This window comes from Pagrus major, chromosome 21 (assembly GCF_040436345.1).
Source record: "Pagrus major chromosome 21, Pma_NU_1.0".
Classification (NCBI taxonomy): domain Eukaryota; kingdom Metazoa; phylum Chordata; class Actinopteri; order Spariformes; family Sparidae; genus Pagrus; species Pagrus major.
In genome coordinates, this window is record NC_133235.1 from 16,623,166 (window position 1) to 16,642,702 (window position 19,537).

The following is a 19,537-nucleotide window of genomic DNA, read 5'->3' on the forward strand; positions in this document are numbered from 1 at the left end:
ATTTTAGGTGAAACTTCATTATTCTGCACTTACATTCATCTAAAGGTACACAGGTCTCAAGTTTAAGCTTGGCCTGTAGATCATTCCAGGATCTAGGACCATGTTAGAACAGGCTTAATCTGTCAGCCTCCGATCTGACAGAAGGCACTGAAGCCATTTGTGCGACATGAGATAAAAAAATTAAAAAATAAATTTAAAAAAACGACTGACTTAAGTAAGTAGGAAATTTGTTTAAATAATCTTATAGATGAAAAGCATTGTATGTCTGTATTTGCCAGTGTTGAATAAAGTACCCAAAAGTCAGTGCTTGAGTAAAAATCTTAAAGTATCTGATATGAAATGTACTTATGTATTTTTTTGGCAATAAATGTATTTAGATATGAAGAGTACAAGCGAAAGTAAATTAAACATAAATGTTCACGTATGTATAAACGGTATACTTAGTGTTGTCGTTATTGAGCTGACCGAATATCAGATCTGATATTTAGCATTTTTCTGATTATCAGAATCCATGTTTTTGTTTGTTTATTTATCCGAATGCGGATTAAATGAATACATTTTAAAATGTGCTGCTTTGGCTCTGATGCAGCATGTAATTTGCAAAGTAACTAGTAACTAAAGTCATCCACAAAATGTAGTGGAGTAAAAAGTACAACATTTTCCTCTAAATGTGGTGGAGTGGAAGTTTAAAGTAGCAGGAAATTGAAATACTCAAGTAAAGCACAAGTACCTCAAAATTCGATTTAAAGTAGAGTACTTGAGTAAATGTACTTAGTTGCATTCCATCCCTGGTATTTGTCAGTGGGTCACCAGAAGAGTAGAGAAAAATAATATTAGATCCAATACAGGACAGACTTTATGAGCATATATCCGTATCGCCATTGGTAATCAGCCAAAAGGAGGTGGATCTCGGTGAAAACCACATATTGTGCTCCTCTACTCTAAAGTCTCTGTAGGAGCTGAATTAGCTTTCTAAATGGTGTCAGAACACTTATTGAAAGCAGAAATAATCACATTTAAAACATTTTATATTGTATGCTTTCAATCGCTTTACTGTCACCTTAGCAGTGTTCTGATGTTGAATGATATCTGTTCACGGAGGTTCACCGAGCACCCTGACCTCTTCCTTTCATCTGTATAGATTTCAATCCTCCAGGTTTCTGTGAATTAATTCCAACATTCCTGCAGTTAGCCCCATTCGCCTTCGCTTATTAGCTCTGAATGTTCCCTATTAAATAAAAATAAGATAAGCGACCTCCGTCACCCTGCCGCTGGTACCTAAATTGACTGTTTTCATAATGAAAGTCAGGGCTATGAATGGGGGGTTTATCTTTGTGTCTATGTGTGTGTCTGTGTGCGTGCACGTGATGAGTGCGGTCCATCCCGTGACGCATCTCTGATCATGCACTGACATTTATATTTATGAAATTTGATACTTCCCATGAAAGAAATAGCTTATTCATCACTCCAGCTCCAGCCGTGTTATCAAATTTGTAATTGCTCTCTTCTTAGGAGCCTTGTTGATTGACATGAGCACATTTAAAGAGCCAAAATTCTTTCCCCGATGCCGTTTTTCCCCCTAGTTTCCTCCCTACTCCCAGCAGAGGTCTGTCAAATGAAGCCGGCGATCCATACCTCCTGACATGGCTCACTTTGAAGGCTCTGAATAGCAGTGCAGATAATTTCTCTGGCTCCGATGAACATCTTTTACTACAGTCGGAATGTATTCAAGCCTGTAGTCATTTTGTAAAAGGAGCATTAGGCTTGGGAGAAGGCAAGCAGTAATTGCCTTAGATGTGGTCAAAACCCATTCAGATTGGCAAAATTTTCAGTCCAAGACAAGATGGCCGAGTTAAAATACTGAATTCTAATGCCTCCGTATGTCGGCAGGGAGCACAGACACCAGCCTGCGTGTGTGAGCCACAGCGACTCATTAAGATGAGTTTCTGCTACCCAAATCAGATCTGAGCCTTTTGTCCTTTCATATTGATAAAGCTTTTATTAAAACCCTTCCGATAATTGATTTGATTTGACTTGATATTCTCCTGATAAGAACTGTTATCTTTTGACACAGATCGAATGGCTCTTTCCTCTGAACATAAAAGACTCTCCACATGCTCCAGACCCGAGTTTACCTGAAACACTTCATGTCTGCAGTGACTGTCAGTCACAGGGGGGCGGCTGTAGCCTGAGAGGTAGAAAATAAAGCCGCTGACTGGAAAGTTACCGGTTCATCTACACATTTTGTAAGTCTGAATCTGCATTAGAATAAATGACGTGACGTCACATAGCGTACTAGTAAGGGGCTTTGAAAGGGGATAACCGTACATGCTTGTTAGAATTGTGTCCTAAGTAGGCAGAGGTTCAATTGCAATGTAAGTACAGCCACTTTTGGGATCATAGACTTCTTTTCACTAAGGCCAAACCTCAGGCCATCTAAGTAATGACAGTCAACACTAACTTAACGCCTATTTACAGTGTCATTACTCTGTTGGAGGCAGCCGTATACAGCCGCTCCATTTTATTTCCCCCGCTCCGGCACACGCTTCTGAGCTGAGACATTGAGATCGTGCAGGTCTCCACTGACTGCTGCCAGGCACCATTACCTGACGAGTTAGGCCATCTGACTGATGGCTTGTGATAGCTCTGAGAAACGTACAATCCCTCAAATAGACCATTTCTGTCTCCCAATTTTGCTTTAATGTTTCCCAAATGCCTCTGAGGGCACTGGGACAAACGTAACTCCACATTCTGCTATTAAGGCGCAAGAGTCGGTGAAAGCAATACCTTAAATGTAGTGACTTGACACATGGAAATAAGCCTTTTTGTATGAAAATCAAATGGAGATTAGGCTTTGCAGAACACGGCAATTTAAATTGTATACAGTGATTTTGGCAAGGTTATTATTGAGGTGTATATATAGAAACAGTGGAACCTTGTTTGCGTGTGGTAGTAGGGAGTGAGATGCACTACTTACCCACCTCAGTGCACTTAAACCTGTGTTCATATTTCCAAATGTTTTTTTCTGTGTTTGTGCGATGTGTTTATTTCACCAAAACTATCTTTTTCCTCTGTCCTTTAGGATGCTGCCTGTGGCAATAACCACAACAGACAGGAGATCAAGCTAAGACATCTGACAGCCACTGACTTATGAGGAGTGTCACTCCTCTGTGCACATCACATCTGACCGATAGTTGACCCTTTCATCAACGCTCAACACTTGTGAAGAAGCTCACTTGTTGACACACCTCATCAGCCAGGCAGAGGTGGCAGCAATCGAAGACGAAATAACTGAATGGGGGCTAATCGCTGCCCGAAGCTGCTCATGCGAAAGTAGCAACATGCTGCCACTGTTTCCAAATGCTCCACTGCACCATTCAAAGCTGCAGGTAATTTAGAGAATTCTCAGCCAAACTGTCATCTCTGTGACGAAGCAGCAGCTGTAAAGACAAAAAAGAGGTTCCACAGCAAACATACAGAACAAGATCAGCGATGCTTTGGCCTGTTTTGTTCGCTCTGCAAGCTGTGTGCAGCGGCGTGGCACATGCCATGCAACATTACCCCGCGGCCTGGGGACACTATGACGTGTGCAAGTCCCAGATCTATACCGAGGAGGGCCTGGCCTGGGACTACATGGCCTGTCAGCCAGAAGCCACCGACATGACAAAGTACCTGCGAGTGGCCCTCGACCCCCCAAATATCACGTGTGGAGACCCGCCAGAAACGTACTGCGCTTTGGTGAGTCGTAACCTCGCCTGTCCCCTGATGGAGACAAATGAGGCTGTAGGCAGGATCACACAGCATACTGGGTCAGGGATAGAGAGCAGTGCATACAAGGCAACTTGCTGCCGCTGCAGCAGAGATTGATGTACACACAGAGCCGGTGTGCATTAGGATACAAGTGCTAACATCCAGCAGCACACTCACGAGCTACACACACAGACACACATCAATATATGCACAGAGGTTGGAGAGGCAGGTGTGAAAATACACAAATGCACATTAGTACACAGAGACACACTAAAACAAGTACCAGACAAGGACATACAGGCATCCATAGACGTAGTCACACAAGCCCGTTCACATTCACACAGACATGAAGACATACAAACATACACGTACCAGGTCAAAATTAGAAATAAATCTCTAAGATTACATTCTGATCATTGTCACAAATTTCTCATGTTTATATCTTGTAAATTCTACGGAGCCACAAAAGGGACAAAAATGGGAGAAAAAAATACCTTGTGTTTCTTACACAGTATAGAATATATATATAGATAATATATATAGAGTTTTTTTTATAAAAGTCTTGCAAAAATGTGTATTTTCTTTTCTTCTTCTAGTTTCTGAAATACTTTCACATGTCTCCTTTTGGGCTCCATTGAAAGTAGCAACAATTTTGAGAAATATTCAGTGTATGTTAAGGATGCGGTGATTTATCAGCCAATATTTGCCTCGTTGACTGCTGATGGTTGACGCTTATATGTTGTGTCTCATTATGTACTGGCTAGTGACATCCCTGCCATCAGTTTTTAAGGCAATGCGAGTACTGAAATATTCTTCTCAATGAATAGGTATTTGTATAGCAGGCTAAATAGGCTTTCGAAGCAAGTATTTTAAAAAGAGAACCCTTTCCATGTGAAAGACTGTTATAATAAAGGTTGTTTCATAAATTTGTATTATCTAATTTGCGCTATTTTAAAGAAGGTGTAATGAAGGGCTGAATGATCTTCAAATAGTTCAGTTTCATAATGAAGATTTATTTGTCTCTGTGGCACAAAATTGAAAATAATTAAGAACACAAACAAAATAAATGACAACAAAAAAACATCGACAATCTACCAAGTGAGTCTCAATATGGATATCAAGGTATTTGGTCACCAGTATTGGATTCTGTCAACATGCACAGACATAAATACATCTACATGTGAGGGCACATTGACAGTCAAAAACACACAGATCTGCACGCACTCACTCACACAAAGGAAGGATCAGTGTTAACAGTGACAGGGTAATTGAACTGCTGCAGTTATTATGCACTGCATGCTCACCGCAGTGTTTAGCATTGTGTTTCATTGGCCCTTATCAAACATTATCAACAGTTCAACCCCAGGTTGAATTTGTTTAGAATCACACTCAAAGTAAGCAGCAAGAGCCCATAGGCTTTAAAGTGCTTCATTAGAAGTCGTGTGTGCGCCCGCTGAGAGCTCCTGCAAGTAAATATTTACCAATTAAAATGGGCAATCTTAAAAAGGAGAGTTTTTTTTTTTCTGGCAGCTCCAGATGGCATTGAGACATTTAATGCCACTGTAGGATGAAAAAGGAGCCGGTCTCCAGTCGCGTGTGACGGTCTGTGAAGCTTTATATCAGAGCGAACAGTGAAACCTTTATCAGCCCAGTAGATTATCCTGAATACACAACATCATCATAGCATAGGCAGTATAAAGAGACAAAGAGAGTCGAAGTGGTTGGACTGAGACTTCATTTCATTGCAGTAACTGCTGATGGTTAAAGATGCTTTGTCACAATTTTTTCTATGTATTGCTTTTCATTTGTTTGAATGCATCAGTTCATAAACAGAATACTGCATACAGATTATTTTCATAATTAATGACATATTTAACACTAAAACTGGGATTTTGTTGAATTTTATATAAGCATACACAATAGTAATGAGACATGAAAGCTGCATCTACTTTTATGTGACAGAAAGCTCAACTAATATAACCAAATGATGTACCTGATCAACTTGACATTGGTGGATGATGTGTTAATCCTGATTATTCCAACACTGGAATAATGTTGCTGTCATGAACAGCTGATGCTACACACCTTGTTAAGGTGCTTTGGGCTCTTTAAGCAGTCAGAGTTTGCCTGGTTGTTTGTTTCCATTGAGAAAAAGAGAGAAAATTTGGAGATTTTTTGCCATCTGAGCAGCAAGGTCAGTCGGTCATCAATCAGAACAACACGTTGATCCAGACTGAAATATCTCAACACCTATCGGAAGGATTGCCATGAAAGTTAGTAACGACATTCGTGCTTTCCAGTGTATAGTCCTACTGACTGACTTTGGCGTTCAGCTGGCTTTTCCTCTAGTGGTCAAAATGTTCACTTACTCTATCCAGTGAGACGTGGACATCTATAAGAAAGATCAGGACAAACTTTCAGACGATGAATCTTTGTGACTCTGGTGATGCTTTTCCTTTGTCTGTAGCTTGTCCGTGAGGCAGACTTTTGCCCTTTTAAGTGTCTTGATTAGATAGATTGCCAAGAAATTTGGCTCAGATGTTCCCTGTTCTCCTCAGTATAATTAACTTTGATCCCCTGGATTTCATCGGGCCCAGTTCTCAAAACAAAATTTCACTTTGTTCAATACTTTGGTTTATCCGTGTTTTCTATTTAGTGCTAAATACCAAATGTTAGCGTAGTCATGAGCTTAAATAAGATCGGGTAAGATGGATGGTAAACTTTACCTGTTAAACATCAACACGGTAGCATTGTGAGCATGTTAGCATGCTGACTTTAGCATTTAGCTCAAGGCTAAAGATCATATTGTACTTTACTGATTACGTTTTCCAAAATTCCCTGACATCCTGGACTTGCCAAGCCTTATCGAGTAATAAGATTCGTTTTATATATCAAAAAAATTAAAACACTGTCGTCTTGCTCCCTGAAAAGCTTTCCAAAATTGTCATGATACAAAAGTCAACACTTGACTGATGGATCATGTGTCTTAATGGAAAAAAAGAAGAGAGAATTCAAAGAATATTGCTTTGCCATAACGGGATACAAATGATCTCTGTGTGGTTTTGTTATGTGACTTTCTCAGATGTCCCTACATCTCACAGCCAGGATGTCTGTCACCTCTGACATGAATTTAAGGTCATCATTGTCCAAATGATCAACAACACAGAATTCTCCTGTACTCGCCCGAACGCCTGTTTGATCTGTTTACATTCCCGGCTGGCACACAGGCAGACTGACACGGGTGACCTTATTCACCGGCGCTTCCTGAGAGTTTGTTGGAGATGAGAGGAGCATGCAAATGAGCTCTTTTAACCAATCACCAAGTTGCCTGCAGTTGTGAGCCCAGTCTAATCTCCTTGCCCAGGAGTTGCCTCTTCGCGGATGGTCAAAGAATCCTACATGGCTCATGCTCCCTCCCTTCCCTCTGCCTCTGTACTTATGATTCCCATCTCTGTCGCTCAAGGATGTTTTTTTGGTCCAAACTAAGCTCTGACAAATATAGTTATGACAGAGTCTGTGCTCATGAAAAGGGCATTAATCATTCAAAAGTGGATCTTTTGCAACTTAAGGTTTGAGGTTGTTACTTTAAGGTTGTCTACTTTGGATGAAATAGTTAAAATACCCTTTTGGTTTTGGTTGTAAAACCAGACTTGCTTTCTCTTGAGTGTTTAGGGCAAGCAATAAAGAGAGTCCAGGATAAACAGTGTCTAGGACAGGTGTTCTGCATCAGGGAGTTAGCCCTGTTTTTATTTTTAGCTGCAGACCTTCAGGGGTTCTTCAAAATGTGTTGGTATTAAGGCTGTCCTCCTGTGGTGCGCACTGTCACTCACTATCAGCCAACACAGGTTTAGGGTCTGTTATTTTTTCGATATACACTATCAGGCACTGCGAGAGCTAAAACACTGAAATACAGACCCTGCCATTTAAAGGGGCACTATGTAGTTTTTGGAGAGGAAATTCAAACTCAGAATTTTTAAATTTACAACATTAATGAGGTAATAAAACAAACTCATAAATATTTATATTTCTCCCTAACTAATAAACAAGCTGTTCTCAGAGGAAAATAAGGTCCCCAGAACACTGTTTAAAGGTAGAAAGGTGGCAGGGTCCGCCAAATATAAACAGTTTGTTTGTAGGTCAGTTTGTTTACTCAGTTTATTCAGCCATGAAAACAAAGAGAGTTTGTTAATTTAGTTTGTTTAAGCATAAAAATAAACTACATATTGCACCTTTAAGTGGAACATTGGATTCAATGATGTATTATATTTGGCTTTTAATATTTAAAATGTATACAATATTTCTCAGTCATGGATTATGTTGTGATGAGTAGAAAAAATAGATTTTCGATATCCAGTATTTTAATGCAAATTCGTCAGTCATACCCATTCAGATGGTCACAGACGAGACAATTATTATTACACTATTGCACCACACGGGCCCTAATGAAGAATATCTATTAATGCAGAATAATACCAGCTGAAAGGCATCTGCATCTAAAACCTCTCATAATCATCTTTGATATGGTGAACAGACATGAGAGTGTTTTTAATTACAGCACTTTTCATGTTGGATTGAATGGCAATTCACAGGCCATGGCAGCCGATTACTCCGACTTCAGTGAGAGAGGAGGTTTAATTTTCATGCAGTTCGGAGTTAAACCAAATCATTTGTAGCTGCCAAGTAATGGGCAGGGACATGTTTATTTCACAAAACATAAAAAGGCATTTGGCAGATGTTCACAATCTGAATCAGGTGGGTAAATAGATTCTGTTCTGTTTAAACAGACCACCCTGTGAAGCATTTCTAACTGTGACTGCCATTTTCGCCCGGTGGTTCGGTTGTTTGAAACGTGACAGGGAAAATCTTGGAGGAAGAAGTTGAGAGACAGTCTGCTCTCCCACAATATCTACAGTGATTTGGCAGTTGATCTAAATGAATGAATGTGTGCTTTGAGTTAGTTGTCAGCAGCCCACATGCTCCACAGTTTCTGCTGTCACGCTGATTCATCCACGTCACATTGGCACTGTATAAACATTTGTGAGACTGATGGAGTAATGGCGCTTATTCCAGCTACTCTGAGTCTAACTGGGTAGATTCTTGTAATTCCTCTGAACTTTATTCAGTTCTCTCAGAATGGATGAAAGGAGTTGTGGCTGCCAGTTCACCACACGGCCCCCTCGGAGGCTTAGGAAGGAAAGACGAGACGAGAGCTCCCACTAAGCTGCTCGGAGACTACCGCGATATTGACAGTCAATGCAGCGGACTTATCTTTGCTGGCAGTGACGGCAGTCATTGTGAACTTTCAATCTGTGTCTTACATGCCCACAAGAACTGACGTAACAGACTTTAGAAAGATAGATTATAGACTAGAGAAAGGGAAGTAACCTTTGCTAGATACTGTAGGCTGTGAGGTCACTGACAGAAACAGTGAATCTGCAGAATGGCAAGTGTCTCAACTCAGTCTTAGAAATATGTTTGACGACTACTAACTTTCTTTGCCTGTTACAGTTTGAAGTCAAAGTCCTGGATTAAGTTCACTTACAAGATGTTTTTCCAATCCTGGATAGTTCAATAAGTGCAACCAGAGACAGGAGAGCATGTCCTGCATCCATGTGGTGCTATAAACTAGCATATAAACATGTTTGAAGTTAGAGAAAGGTTGTGGTTTAGGTTAAACACCAGAGACCATAATCTCTACCTAACCTTGAAGGTGTTATTGATAACACTCAGCCACCACACCGCTGTTGTTCGAATCATCTGTCCCCTCAAGTTGTTGCCAGTTTGTTGCACTAGCTAGTGTTGCTAACGCTAGCCAGCAAACATTAACATTGCTAACACTAGCAAGCAATCATTAATGTTGCAAGCGCTAGCTAGCTAATGCAGTGTTGCTAACACCAGCTTACATTTACCTTGGTATCGCTAGCTCGCGATAACGTTAACATTTTGTTGACATTAACTTTGCCATTTTCACGTTTTTTTTTCCACAAACCGGCCACTACCACACACCAATGGCGTTATATTATTGGCTGACAAACCTTGTTAGAAGCTACAACAGTCAGACTTCTTCCACAGAGATAAACAAAACATATATGTTGGACCTGACAAACATTGCAAAATTATTATTTCACAATGTTTTAAGAAAAAGAGATACTTTTGTTCTGTAATCTTTTATTTAAAATATTTGCATAATTAAGAATGCTATAAATATGACCTTTAAAGCTGCTCTAATATTTTTTTATTAATACAAACAATGGACAAAATGTCTACTTGTAATGGTCAGTCTCTCATCAACCTCATTTTTTGATGAGGTGTGGCAGTTTTTGGTAAAAAAGTTTAAGCAAAGTTAGTGGCCTGCTGGTAAAAATAGTGAAGCATTTAGAAACTAGAGAGCCAGATTTCTCCCCCAGGAGTTGGTGGAGCAAAAAGGAAGAATGAATATTTGGCTGTTGTATAGCGAGAAACACAACGTTTGTTAACACTGAGCCATGTCTTCTCGGTGTATAGGCAACTTTTTCCTAAACCTATACTGGATGTCATATCAGCTTCGTACATCTGCTCCCAAGTGGCCAAAAAATCAATTAATGCAGATTTAACCGGCTTCAAGTTGCCTAAACATAAAAATACAGTACAGACATGCTTTATCCATTGAGGTTGTCACTGAACAGCTTGCAGATCTCCATCCATCCATTACCTGTACCCACTTATCTTTAAGAGGGTTTACAGGAAGGCTGGAACAGTCCCCAGCTGACATTGGGTGGCTGGGTACACCCTGGACATGTCCCCAGTCTACTACAGGGCTGAGAGACAGACAAGCATTCACGCTTACATTCACACCTGTGGGCAATTTAGAGTCACCAATTAACCCATACTGCATGACTGTGAGAAAGCCGGAGAACCCGGAGAAAACCCATGCAGGCACAGGGACATTTTTTTTATTTCTATAGATGACTTGCTACTTTTAAAGTATAGCATATTTGTATTTAGTTTTAGCTGAGTTTCAAGGTCCCTCTGGATTGACTGCAGTAGATTCATATCACATGTGTTCAGGGTGTGGAGACTGGCTCCTAATTACTGAGTCAGAGCAGCTTGAGGCATTCCCCTCCTAGCCAATCAGGGTGTGAGGACACCCTTTTGGGAGGGTGTCATTCCCCACCTTAAGAGAGGTGGGGAATGAAACACCCAGGTCATTCTGATTCTGTCCTTCACACACTGCAGACCTCACCGAATCAGATTGTCAGCCAGAAACTCTGTTTAGGCCCTATTCAGATTTCTTTACTGCCCTTGTTCTTTATTTGTTCTTTCTAGAGGGAAATTGTGTGCATTCTCCAACCAAGGTGAGTGACCATCAAAAGTCACTGTTCAATTAGGTTACCTTCATCAGGGCCTTGCTTATTTGTGCAAGGGATTTTGCTTGCCTTTCAATAGCCTGAGCCCTGCAGGTTTCTTTTGTTAAGCTCCATGATATCCAAGCCCCTCTATACGCCTTCAGTTTTTTCCCACTGTTTCACTTTCATTATTCCCGAAAGAGGCATTATTTGTTAATCAAAGTATGAGTGACCATGCATTCCCCCATAAACATATTAACAACAGTGCTGCAAGTGTTGACAGTATGAGAAAAATGACATGTTTCTGGAACATTAAAGAATGCAAGGATTTTTTTGGACTATTGGAGAAACACAACCCCAATGTCACGTAAACTGGCAATCAGACTAGCACCATAATATATATATATATATATATATATATATATATATATATATATATATATATATATATATTTGTCAGTATGAAAGGATACAATCATCATTCATTCCCAGGTCAAATGACTCCACAGTAGTGGGAAACATGCCACCTGGGTGGACAAGCCGTAATTTTTTTGTACCTTTTCTGACAGACGTTGAGGTTCCGGATGTTGCTGCGTGAATACAGTAGTTTTACATCTGCCACTTTTTCCAGCAGAGCAACATCAGTCAGCTGTTGAGTTGAAAAAGAGTGACTGTAGTAAGATATCTCAATTTACTGCTCATCACACACATGAATCTCCATCAATGTGAGGTGTAGTGTCACACAATCTACAATTTATAAAATGGGATGCATTGCATCTGCAGAAAGTAATATACATACTTCTTTCGTTCAATTTGGATTTTTAAGAAAACTATATAGTGCATACATTTCACACACAGAATTCTGGCATTCAAATAAAATGTTTGTCTTATGAAATAAAATAGCAGCCTGTCTGTGGCACACCAGTCTGAGCATCGATGTCATGAATAGAGTGTCTCTAGTTGCTGAAATAATCGAGCGGTTCAGAGGTCAGACCAGAAACTGCCATTGCCCCTCTTTGATCCCTGTACCCTTCCGTCTTGGGGGGTGGGGGTTCACTCATCCATATATTTGTTTGGGGACAGGGAACAGTTGGAGCGTTTAGCTTCTTGTCAACCCTGTGCCCTTGACTCTGTTCTGAACCGGCCCTGCCCAGCACATCATCACCGCACCACTGCGTACCAAGACACCGAGATGACATGCAACATGTCCCCTGACTCCAGGAGAAGGGCGGGGAGTCATCATTTATTCTTTCACTCGCCTGCCACTTCTTTTGTCTCCTGGCTTTTTAATTTCCCTGTCCCTTGTTTTCTGTCAGTTGATGATGCATAATATCCATGCCGTGTTTGAACATGTGGAGGTTGGATGCTCCATATGAGGTGAAGCACTTGACAGATAGAGATATGTCGGCATTATTCCCTGGGATCTGTGACAGGTTAATTCTTAGAGGGTTGTAAATACAAAGACAGATGAATTATGCATGGAGATATAAAAGAAAGTGATGGGCTTTGTGGTTCGACTAGACAGAGTGCTTCTGGACAGCTAAACATTAGAATGCATGTTTACTGTCTGAGATGCAGCGCCAATAACCATATGCATAAGTGCTTCATTCTTTTTTCATTTTTTTCCCAAAGCAGACATAATACTTGAAAAGCCACTTTGGGATTTTTTTTCATAGGTTTATGATGGATTATTGCTTTCTCAGCACAAACGCCGATAATCACAAGTTTCCTTTTGTTGCTGCATCATCAGACTGTCTTTCACTAATAAAAATATTGAATATTATTATACATTCTTTAAGCATTTCAAGTTTTATAAGCAGTTATCATTGTGTGAGACGGATCTTACAGGTCTTATATTGTACTTCTCTGCTGCTTCACTGCTTCTCTGCTAGTTTCACTGACATGCTTTGGATCCAAGCTGCCTGACATTCGCAGACTGTCAAACCTCAATGTGCTTTGATATTATGTTTGCCCACTGTGCTTAAGTGGAAATCTGACATATGTTTCCACTCAACACAGCTTGGGTCGAAGCACATTTAATTTACGCGATGCAGGAAGTAGATTCAGCAGAAATTTCAGAGCACGTTTTAACAATATGACGTGGCCAAGCAATGCTAACTGACACATAATTTTGTTTTTAATGTCCCAGAGTGAAGAAAGTCCTTTTTGATTATAAAGCAGGTCTAGCTGCTACATAAATACTGTTAAAGAAGCAAAATGCTCAATCCACGGAGACATGCACACATCCTGTATTCAGAATCTCTACATTTTTTAAAGAGCCACCAGGACATCGGTTCGGTTGTAATGTCTGTTGTAGCAAAAACACAGGCAGAGATGATGCGGAAACCTGCTCAGTAGTGTTAGAGATGACCAATCAGAGATCAGCAAACTGTGCTTTTCAGATAGAGGTCTTAAAGAGACGGGTAAAGTAGAAGTTACATTACCTTCCACGCAGGCCATGGAATGACACTCCCACGCCACCACACAACCCGCGGCTAATCGTCGTAACACCTGATTTGGTCTGAATGAGGCCTAAAGGCCACATATTTATAGTTTACGTATGAGTGTGCGTCAACATTGATAACAGGCTGATGCATCAGGATCTGTCTGATTCAGCTCAGCAGATGATCAATTTATTGATCACATTGTACGTTCACTTTGCTGCACTTAATTAGAGCAGTATATGGCCTGAGTTTTGACAAGTTGAGAAAAGCAGCGATACACAGTCCAATCAGTAACAATTGTGTGGTGATGTTTGAGAATAAAAGAGAAATCACAGCTGCACTGCAGGTCATGTTTTACCAAAAGCATAAGGTTCTCTGTAGCTATTGATGAGCTGGACTTGCATCATCAGCGGCTGCCATCAGACTTCCATTGGATGTAAAGGTGCTGATATGAAAATAAACAAGGCATCTTGTGAATATTGTGATATTGTCAAATCCAGCTCCATATGCCATGAGAGAAGTAAGTTAAAGTTAAACCAAAATATACTGAGGGTACCAAAAGTACGTATTTCAGAAAATAGGCCATTCTGTATATTAGATTATTGAATTATAACGATTGATGCATTAATTTTAACCTCCTTATTGATGGATGGTTTGTGCTTTTACCCCCGGGGATCAAACTGAAAGTGAATCAGCTGCATCCCTACTTCTCATCTCTTTTTAAATTCTACATCTAAGAACTTGACATAAGATGTTAAATATTATTTTGTTCCCTTGAGGTTTGAATTTTGAAATGGGGTGACAAAGACTAATCTCATTAGCATTTACTGCTCGAGGACCCAAATTGCAGGAGATAAGATGGTATTTTGGAGTGATTCAAAGGAAATCCTCTTACCTCATGATGTGACTCAGCTTCCTTTCTTGTCGTCGTCCAGCCACACTGAACTCATTTGCTGTAGACACACATGCCAACGCATTTTTGCCGCTTGCCTGGCGAAGACACGCTGCAGTACAAGCATGAATGTTTCATTCTATGAATCACTGTTTGTCTCACACCTCAGTACACAGGAAACAATTAGTTATTTCAGTGCGTGGTGTGTCTGCCGATACCAACCAGACAGTAGTTCTTCGAGAGCGACAGTAACTCAGAGCTTTGAATGAAGCACTTTCCGAGGGATGATGCCGTGGTGGTGACCCAAGTGCGTCAGCTGTTTTGAGACTGGCTTGCCCTCAGAGAGCTTCCTGTTCCTTCTGTTTTGCCAGGCCCATGTCAGCTCTTCTACCTTTTTCAATAAAGAAATAAGAGGGTAAGGCAATGACTGTCCACACTGTAATTTTCGAAATAAAAGGAATTCCTTACACCATTAAATTGAATTTTTTTCTCCCTCCCAGCCTTCAGCCTTTTATGGTTGACAAGCTGAATGGGATTCTTGTAAAAGATACAGTAATTGAATTACTCAAAAGCAATTTGGCAGCCTGGCTCCCTGTTGCTGCCCAAAAAAACTCAACTTGGCTCACCCTTCTGCCAAAGGTTTTTCCTTTTTTTTTCTTCGCAGGGAAGTGCATGTGCTTGTGAAGGACTTCCCCTCCCCCAAGACACTGTCTATAATTTTGGCCAGACTGAGGAGTGTCGCGCAATCAAGCAGTGCTCTCATGGGAGAGGAACACTTTGAAAGCTTCAACCTGAAAAGTCTGTGTTGGTGGGAATACAGCTGTGTTACAATGACAGCTTCTTTATAAAGGCCACATTCAAATATTTAACATGAAAATAAAGCAGATAACCTCTTCCTGAGTTTAATGCTAGAGCTAGAATATAATATTGGAGGGTAACAAAGAATAAGGCACCAATGTGAAGCAGTAATAAGCAAATATGAAGTTAAATTTATATGACTGATTCCATCATCCATCATCATCCTCATTCCATCAACTTTACTCTGATTATCTTGCAAGACATATTTTCATCAGTTTCCACATTTAATCACCAACTGAACATTAAGACAAAAAGACGTTTGAGCATTTTAGGTAATATGCATCCACATTCAATAAATGTATCTTTTTTGTTTAACGGCACATGAAATGAGATGTAAATTTGACAATTAGGGGAGTATTAAACTGTCGATATTTATTGGTGCTACTGAGTAAAGACCAACCGTTGATTTTTGGGGCCAATTCCAATATTTTGTTGTCCAAAAAATTCTGATATCAATATATTGGCCAAAATATAATAAACCCTCTAATGTAGTTATCAAACACTTGGTATGTAATGACAGAATAACAGTGTGGTTGGATGTGTCATTCACGGTACTTTCCCTCTGGAGACAGGAGTTTGCATCCAGATCAATAGTAAAGAGGGATTTTTTAAGTTTTATCACATAAGCAACTTAAGATACGTAAATATGGTAACTTACTTTACGTAAGTGACATACTTCTGTCACTTACGTTACTTAAGTTACAGGACTGAACGTAGTTATTTTGACCCAAAGTTTGATCTTTTCCTGAACCTAACAAAGTAATTTGGTGTCTTTGGCTGCCGTATTTGACAAATTTGGAGTGTTGATTCATTCAGTGTTTCTGTTTTTAGTGGCCAAACATCATTTAACAACCAGTTCTTCTAAGCCCTGACCCATCAGAGTTTAAATGTCGTGACTCAACCAATGCAGCAAATTCATGTCTGAACAGAGAGGCAGCAGCTAGTCTTCAGAGGTGTGTTGATGAGTATTGTGTATGAAACATATGACGTGCACACACCGGGAAAACATTTATCATTGTATAACTTCAATCCCAATGGTTTAATTTTCTGATAGCAAGTGCTGTAGCTCATGGTAATTCACCTCTATACTAGACGTAATATCGATCATGCTCTCCTCATCTTACTCTTCTTCCCCCAAAATGTTCAACTGTGCCTCAAAGGTGTTAATATGTGCAGTGCATCAATATTGCATTGTGTTGCCTCTAAAAATCCCCTAGAAGTCAAAATGCTGGCTGTGTTTTTTGAAAAGGTCAAGCATTACAGGGCAGAATTTTATGTTTTTGTATTCATTTTTTTTTTTTTTTTTTTTTTTTTTGAGAAATCATGAACTGAGTGGAAGGGGAAATACTTGAAAAGGAAAAATAATGGCGAGATGACAGGCAACTGTTGCGACCCACCTCCCCTTAGGAAACCCAGCCATCATGTTGTCAGGCCATATCGATCTCTGAGAAGGAGTGAAAAAGACTGTGTGTTGTAGAGAGAGAGAGAGAGAGGAAGGGATGAAAGTACAGAGGGGAATAATGTTCGTTTCCAAAAGTGGCTGGTGTGATTTTATCATGCTCAGTGAAAGGGTGACATTTCAGTAATGCTTTATTCCTCACTTTGGCATTTCAAATTAATAAAAGCCTCTAATAACCATGCAGATTGAAAAGATGGAGGATGAGTTGACACACAATGAGCTAACACACCGAACAATGCAGCAATTTCACTCTCGTTCTCTCTCTCGCTCTCTCAATTTCATCCCAGTTTCTATCAATTTCTCTGCGATGACCCCTGCATCTCATTGTGAAAGGCTGAGAACTGAGTCTGTGTCCTCTGAGTTTCTTCTCAATGAGAGAGCACTCAGAATCCGTTCAGTGCCAGACTTTTCATGTGTTTTAAAGCTGCTTATATGAAGCTCGCAAGAGTCCAAATCAATAATGCAATGACTTTAGAATAGTTTATTAGTGTATTGTTAGAGTGGAGGCATTCTAGGGTAAAGAACGGAGTACACTTTCATTTCGTTTTCGCTTGTTTTAAATTGTTTCAGACCACATGGCCTAATAGGAGTGAAAATAGGGTTTGTTGAGACAAGTCTAGGTTGCAAAGTAAATCTTTGTGATAGATGGAAATCAAGATTTTGAAGATGTAGAAGTCTGGTAGCCTTGCAAAAGTCAGCTACCCTTTCTAAGCCATTTATATCAGAAAGACCCAGCTGAAATCAGTTCAGATCAATCTAATTGTCACTTGTAGAGGCAACAATAAATTAATTTGATGCTTCATCCAACTGCGTGAACACTGATTTCAACCCAATCACCAGAGTAAATGTTGGCAATGTCGAAACTTTACATTTCTTTATGTTGCGTATCTTTAGGTTCAATTTTGTCATGTTGTGACAATGCTGTCAGATGCTTTGGTTAGGTTTAGGTACAAAAACAACTTGGTTAGGGTTAGGAAAAGATCATGTTTTAGCTTAAAAACACCTGTTTTGGTCACTTGAAACACAGGTGGAGATGTCCTGAGGTCTCGTTTAAAACCCTCTGGTTAGTTGCCACAAACACAGCTGGACATTTTCCGACTTCGCCTCAATAATATCCAATGATTTTTCACTAATGTTAAGAGGTCAGAATATTGGAATGCAGTCTCGAACTGCTGTCACTGGCTTGGCAGCCATCTCACCTGTAACTCCACCACAATCCCCTTCGCCTCCCGATACGAAAGTAAGGTCAAAAACATGTAATGTGAACATGCAGTGTTATGACACGTTTTGTAGAAATTATATGGTATCAGTGGTTTGCAGAATTGCTAACTGCCAACATTTTTGCTGACCACTCCTAGCTTTAAATATACAGCAACTGTTTCCACCTGTGGTAATTCTGAATCACGTGAAAGCCAATCTCTCTTATGAACTTCTGCCATTCACTTGTGAAAATGTTCATTTCTTACTTGGAAATTTTTGCTCAAATGTGAAAAGCTAATCACTCCAGTTCACATTTACAGAAATTTTAGTTTGCATGTGAAAATAATTAATTACGTGAAAATATGTGAAAATATGGAATTCACATGTGAAAAAGAAAATTTAATGCGCCATGTTTAGTTTTCACTGTCCAGTTCGCATATGACATTTTTCTCCTTTCACGTTAAAATGTTCACAAAAGTCCAAATGTGAAAGTAGCATTTATATTTTTACTTTCTTTCTTTACAACAGTCTGATGAGAAGATTGATACAACTATCATGTCTGGGCATCAAGTATGAAGCAAAAGCTTGGAGGTGATTATCATATAAGCTTTACATAAACATAAAGACTGAGATCAGAAGAAAGCAGCTATAGCCCTCAACTTTCAAAAACAGGCCTGTACCAGCAACTCCAAAGCTCACTAATTAAAGTGCTGTAGCTCATTTGGTTAATCATGCACAAACGAAGTAAACAGTGGTTCTTTTTTAACTACTTTTTATGTATAGATTAAACAGACAAGATACAATGTGCTAATTAGTGAGTCTTAGAGTTTTTGGGTAACTAAAAGTTTCCCTCTACTTCCAGTCCTTAAACCAAGCTAAGCTAATTGCCTCCTGACTCTAGCTCCCATCTTAATGCACAGACATGAGATTGATATTGATCTTCCCGTCTAACTCTCGGAGCGAAAGCAAATTAGCGTATTACCCAAAGTGTTGAACTATTGCTTTAATGTTGAGGGAGCAGAGAAAAGCGGGACCATTTACATAAATGGGGGGCTAAACGGGCACACACAAAGCTGTCTGTGCTGTGTGAGTATAATGCAGTTTGAAATATGCAATTATGTTGGACAAAATGCTCAAAGAAACTTGAGACAACATCTTGTCCTATGGGTGAGGCCATATTTATTCACAGTTCCTGTCTGAATGATAAGAAGAAAGATGAGAGACAAACCTCCAGCCCCGGCATTGTTAGTGTCATGCTCGGTCTCTACAGGATCAAAAGTAATGCCTGTAAATTCATCTGATGTGTTTATTTTACACATCTGCCCGCATTACGTATTCTGTCTAAAGTATCTCGACAAGAGAGATATCAATTTTTACCACACAAGCAGGCGGCGTTTTATCCCATGGCTGCTTTGGAATACAGAGCGCAGCAAAGAGAGGGAGAGATCTGGCAAAGAGAATTAAACATCCTCTCATTATAGCAATGTTAAAGCGTTTTATTGAATCCTGACATCAGAGGGAATCTAATCCCACACACAGCCAGGCTCACACAGGGAGGAAATGTGCAGCCGCACACACACACACACACACACACACACACACGCACACA

At 39.9% G+C, this 19,537-nt stretch overlaps 1 protein-coding gene across 1 annotated transcript in view; it reads left to right on the forward strand.

Moving 5' to 3' along the window:
* Positions 1 to 3,492: 3,492 nt before the first annotated feature.
* Positions 3,493 to 19,537, forward strand: part of LOC141017035 (netrin-G1-like) — a 61,241-nt gene continuing 45,196 nt past the window's right edge. Inside the window, exon 1 of the mRNA XM_073491655.1 lies at positions 3,493 to 3,738. Coding sequence (XP_073347756.1) covers positions 3,493 to 3,738 — 246 coding nt within the window. The remainder of the gene's footprint in view (positions 3,739 to 19,537) is intronic.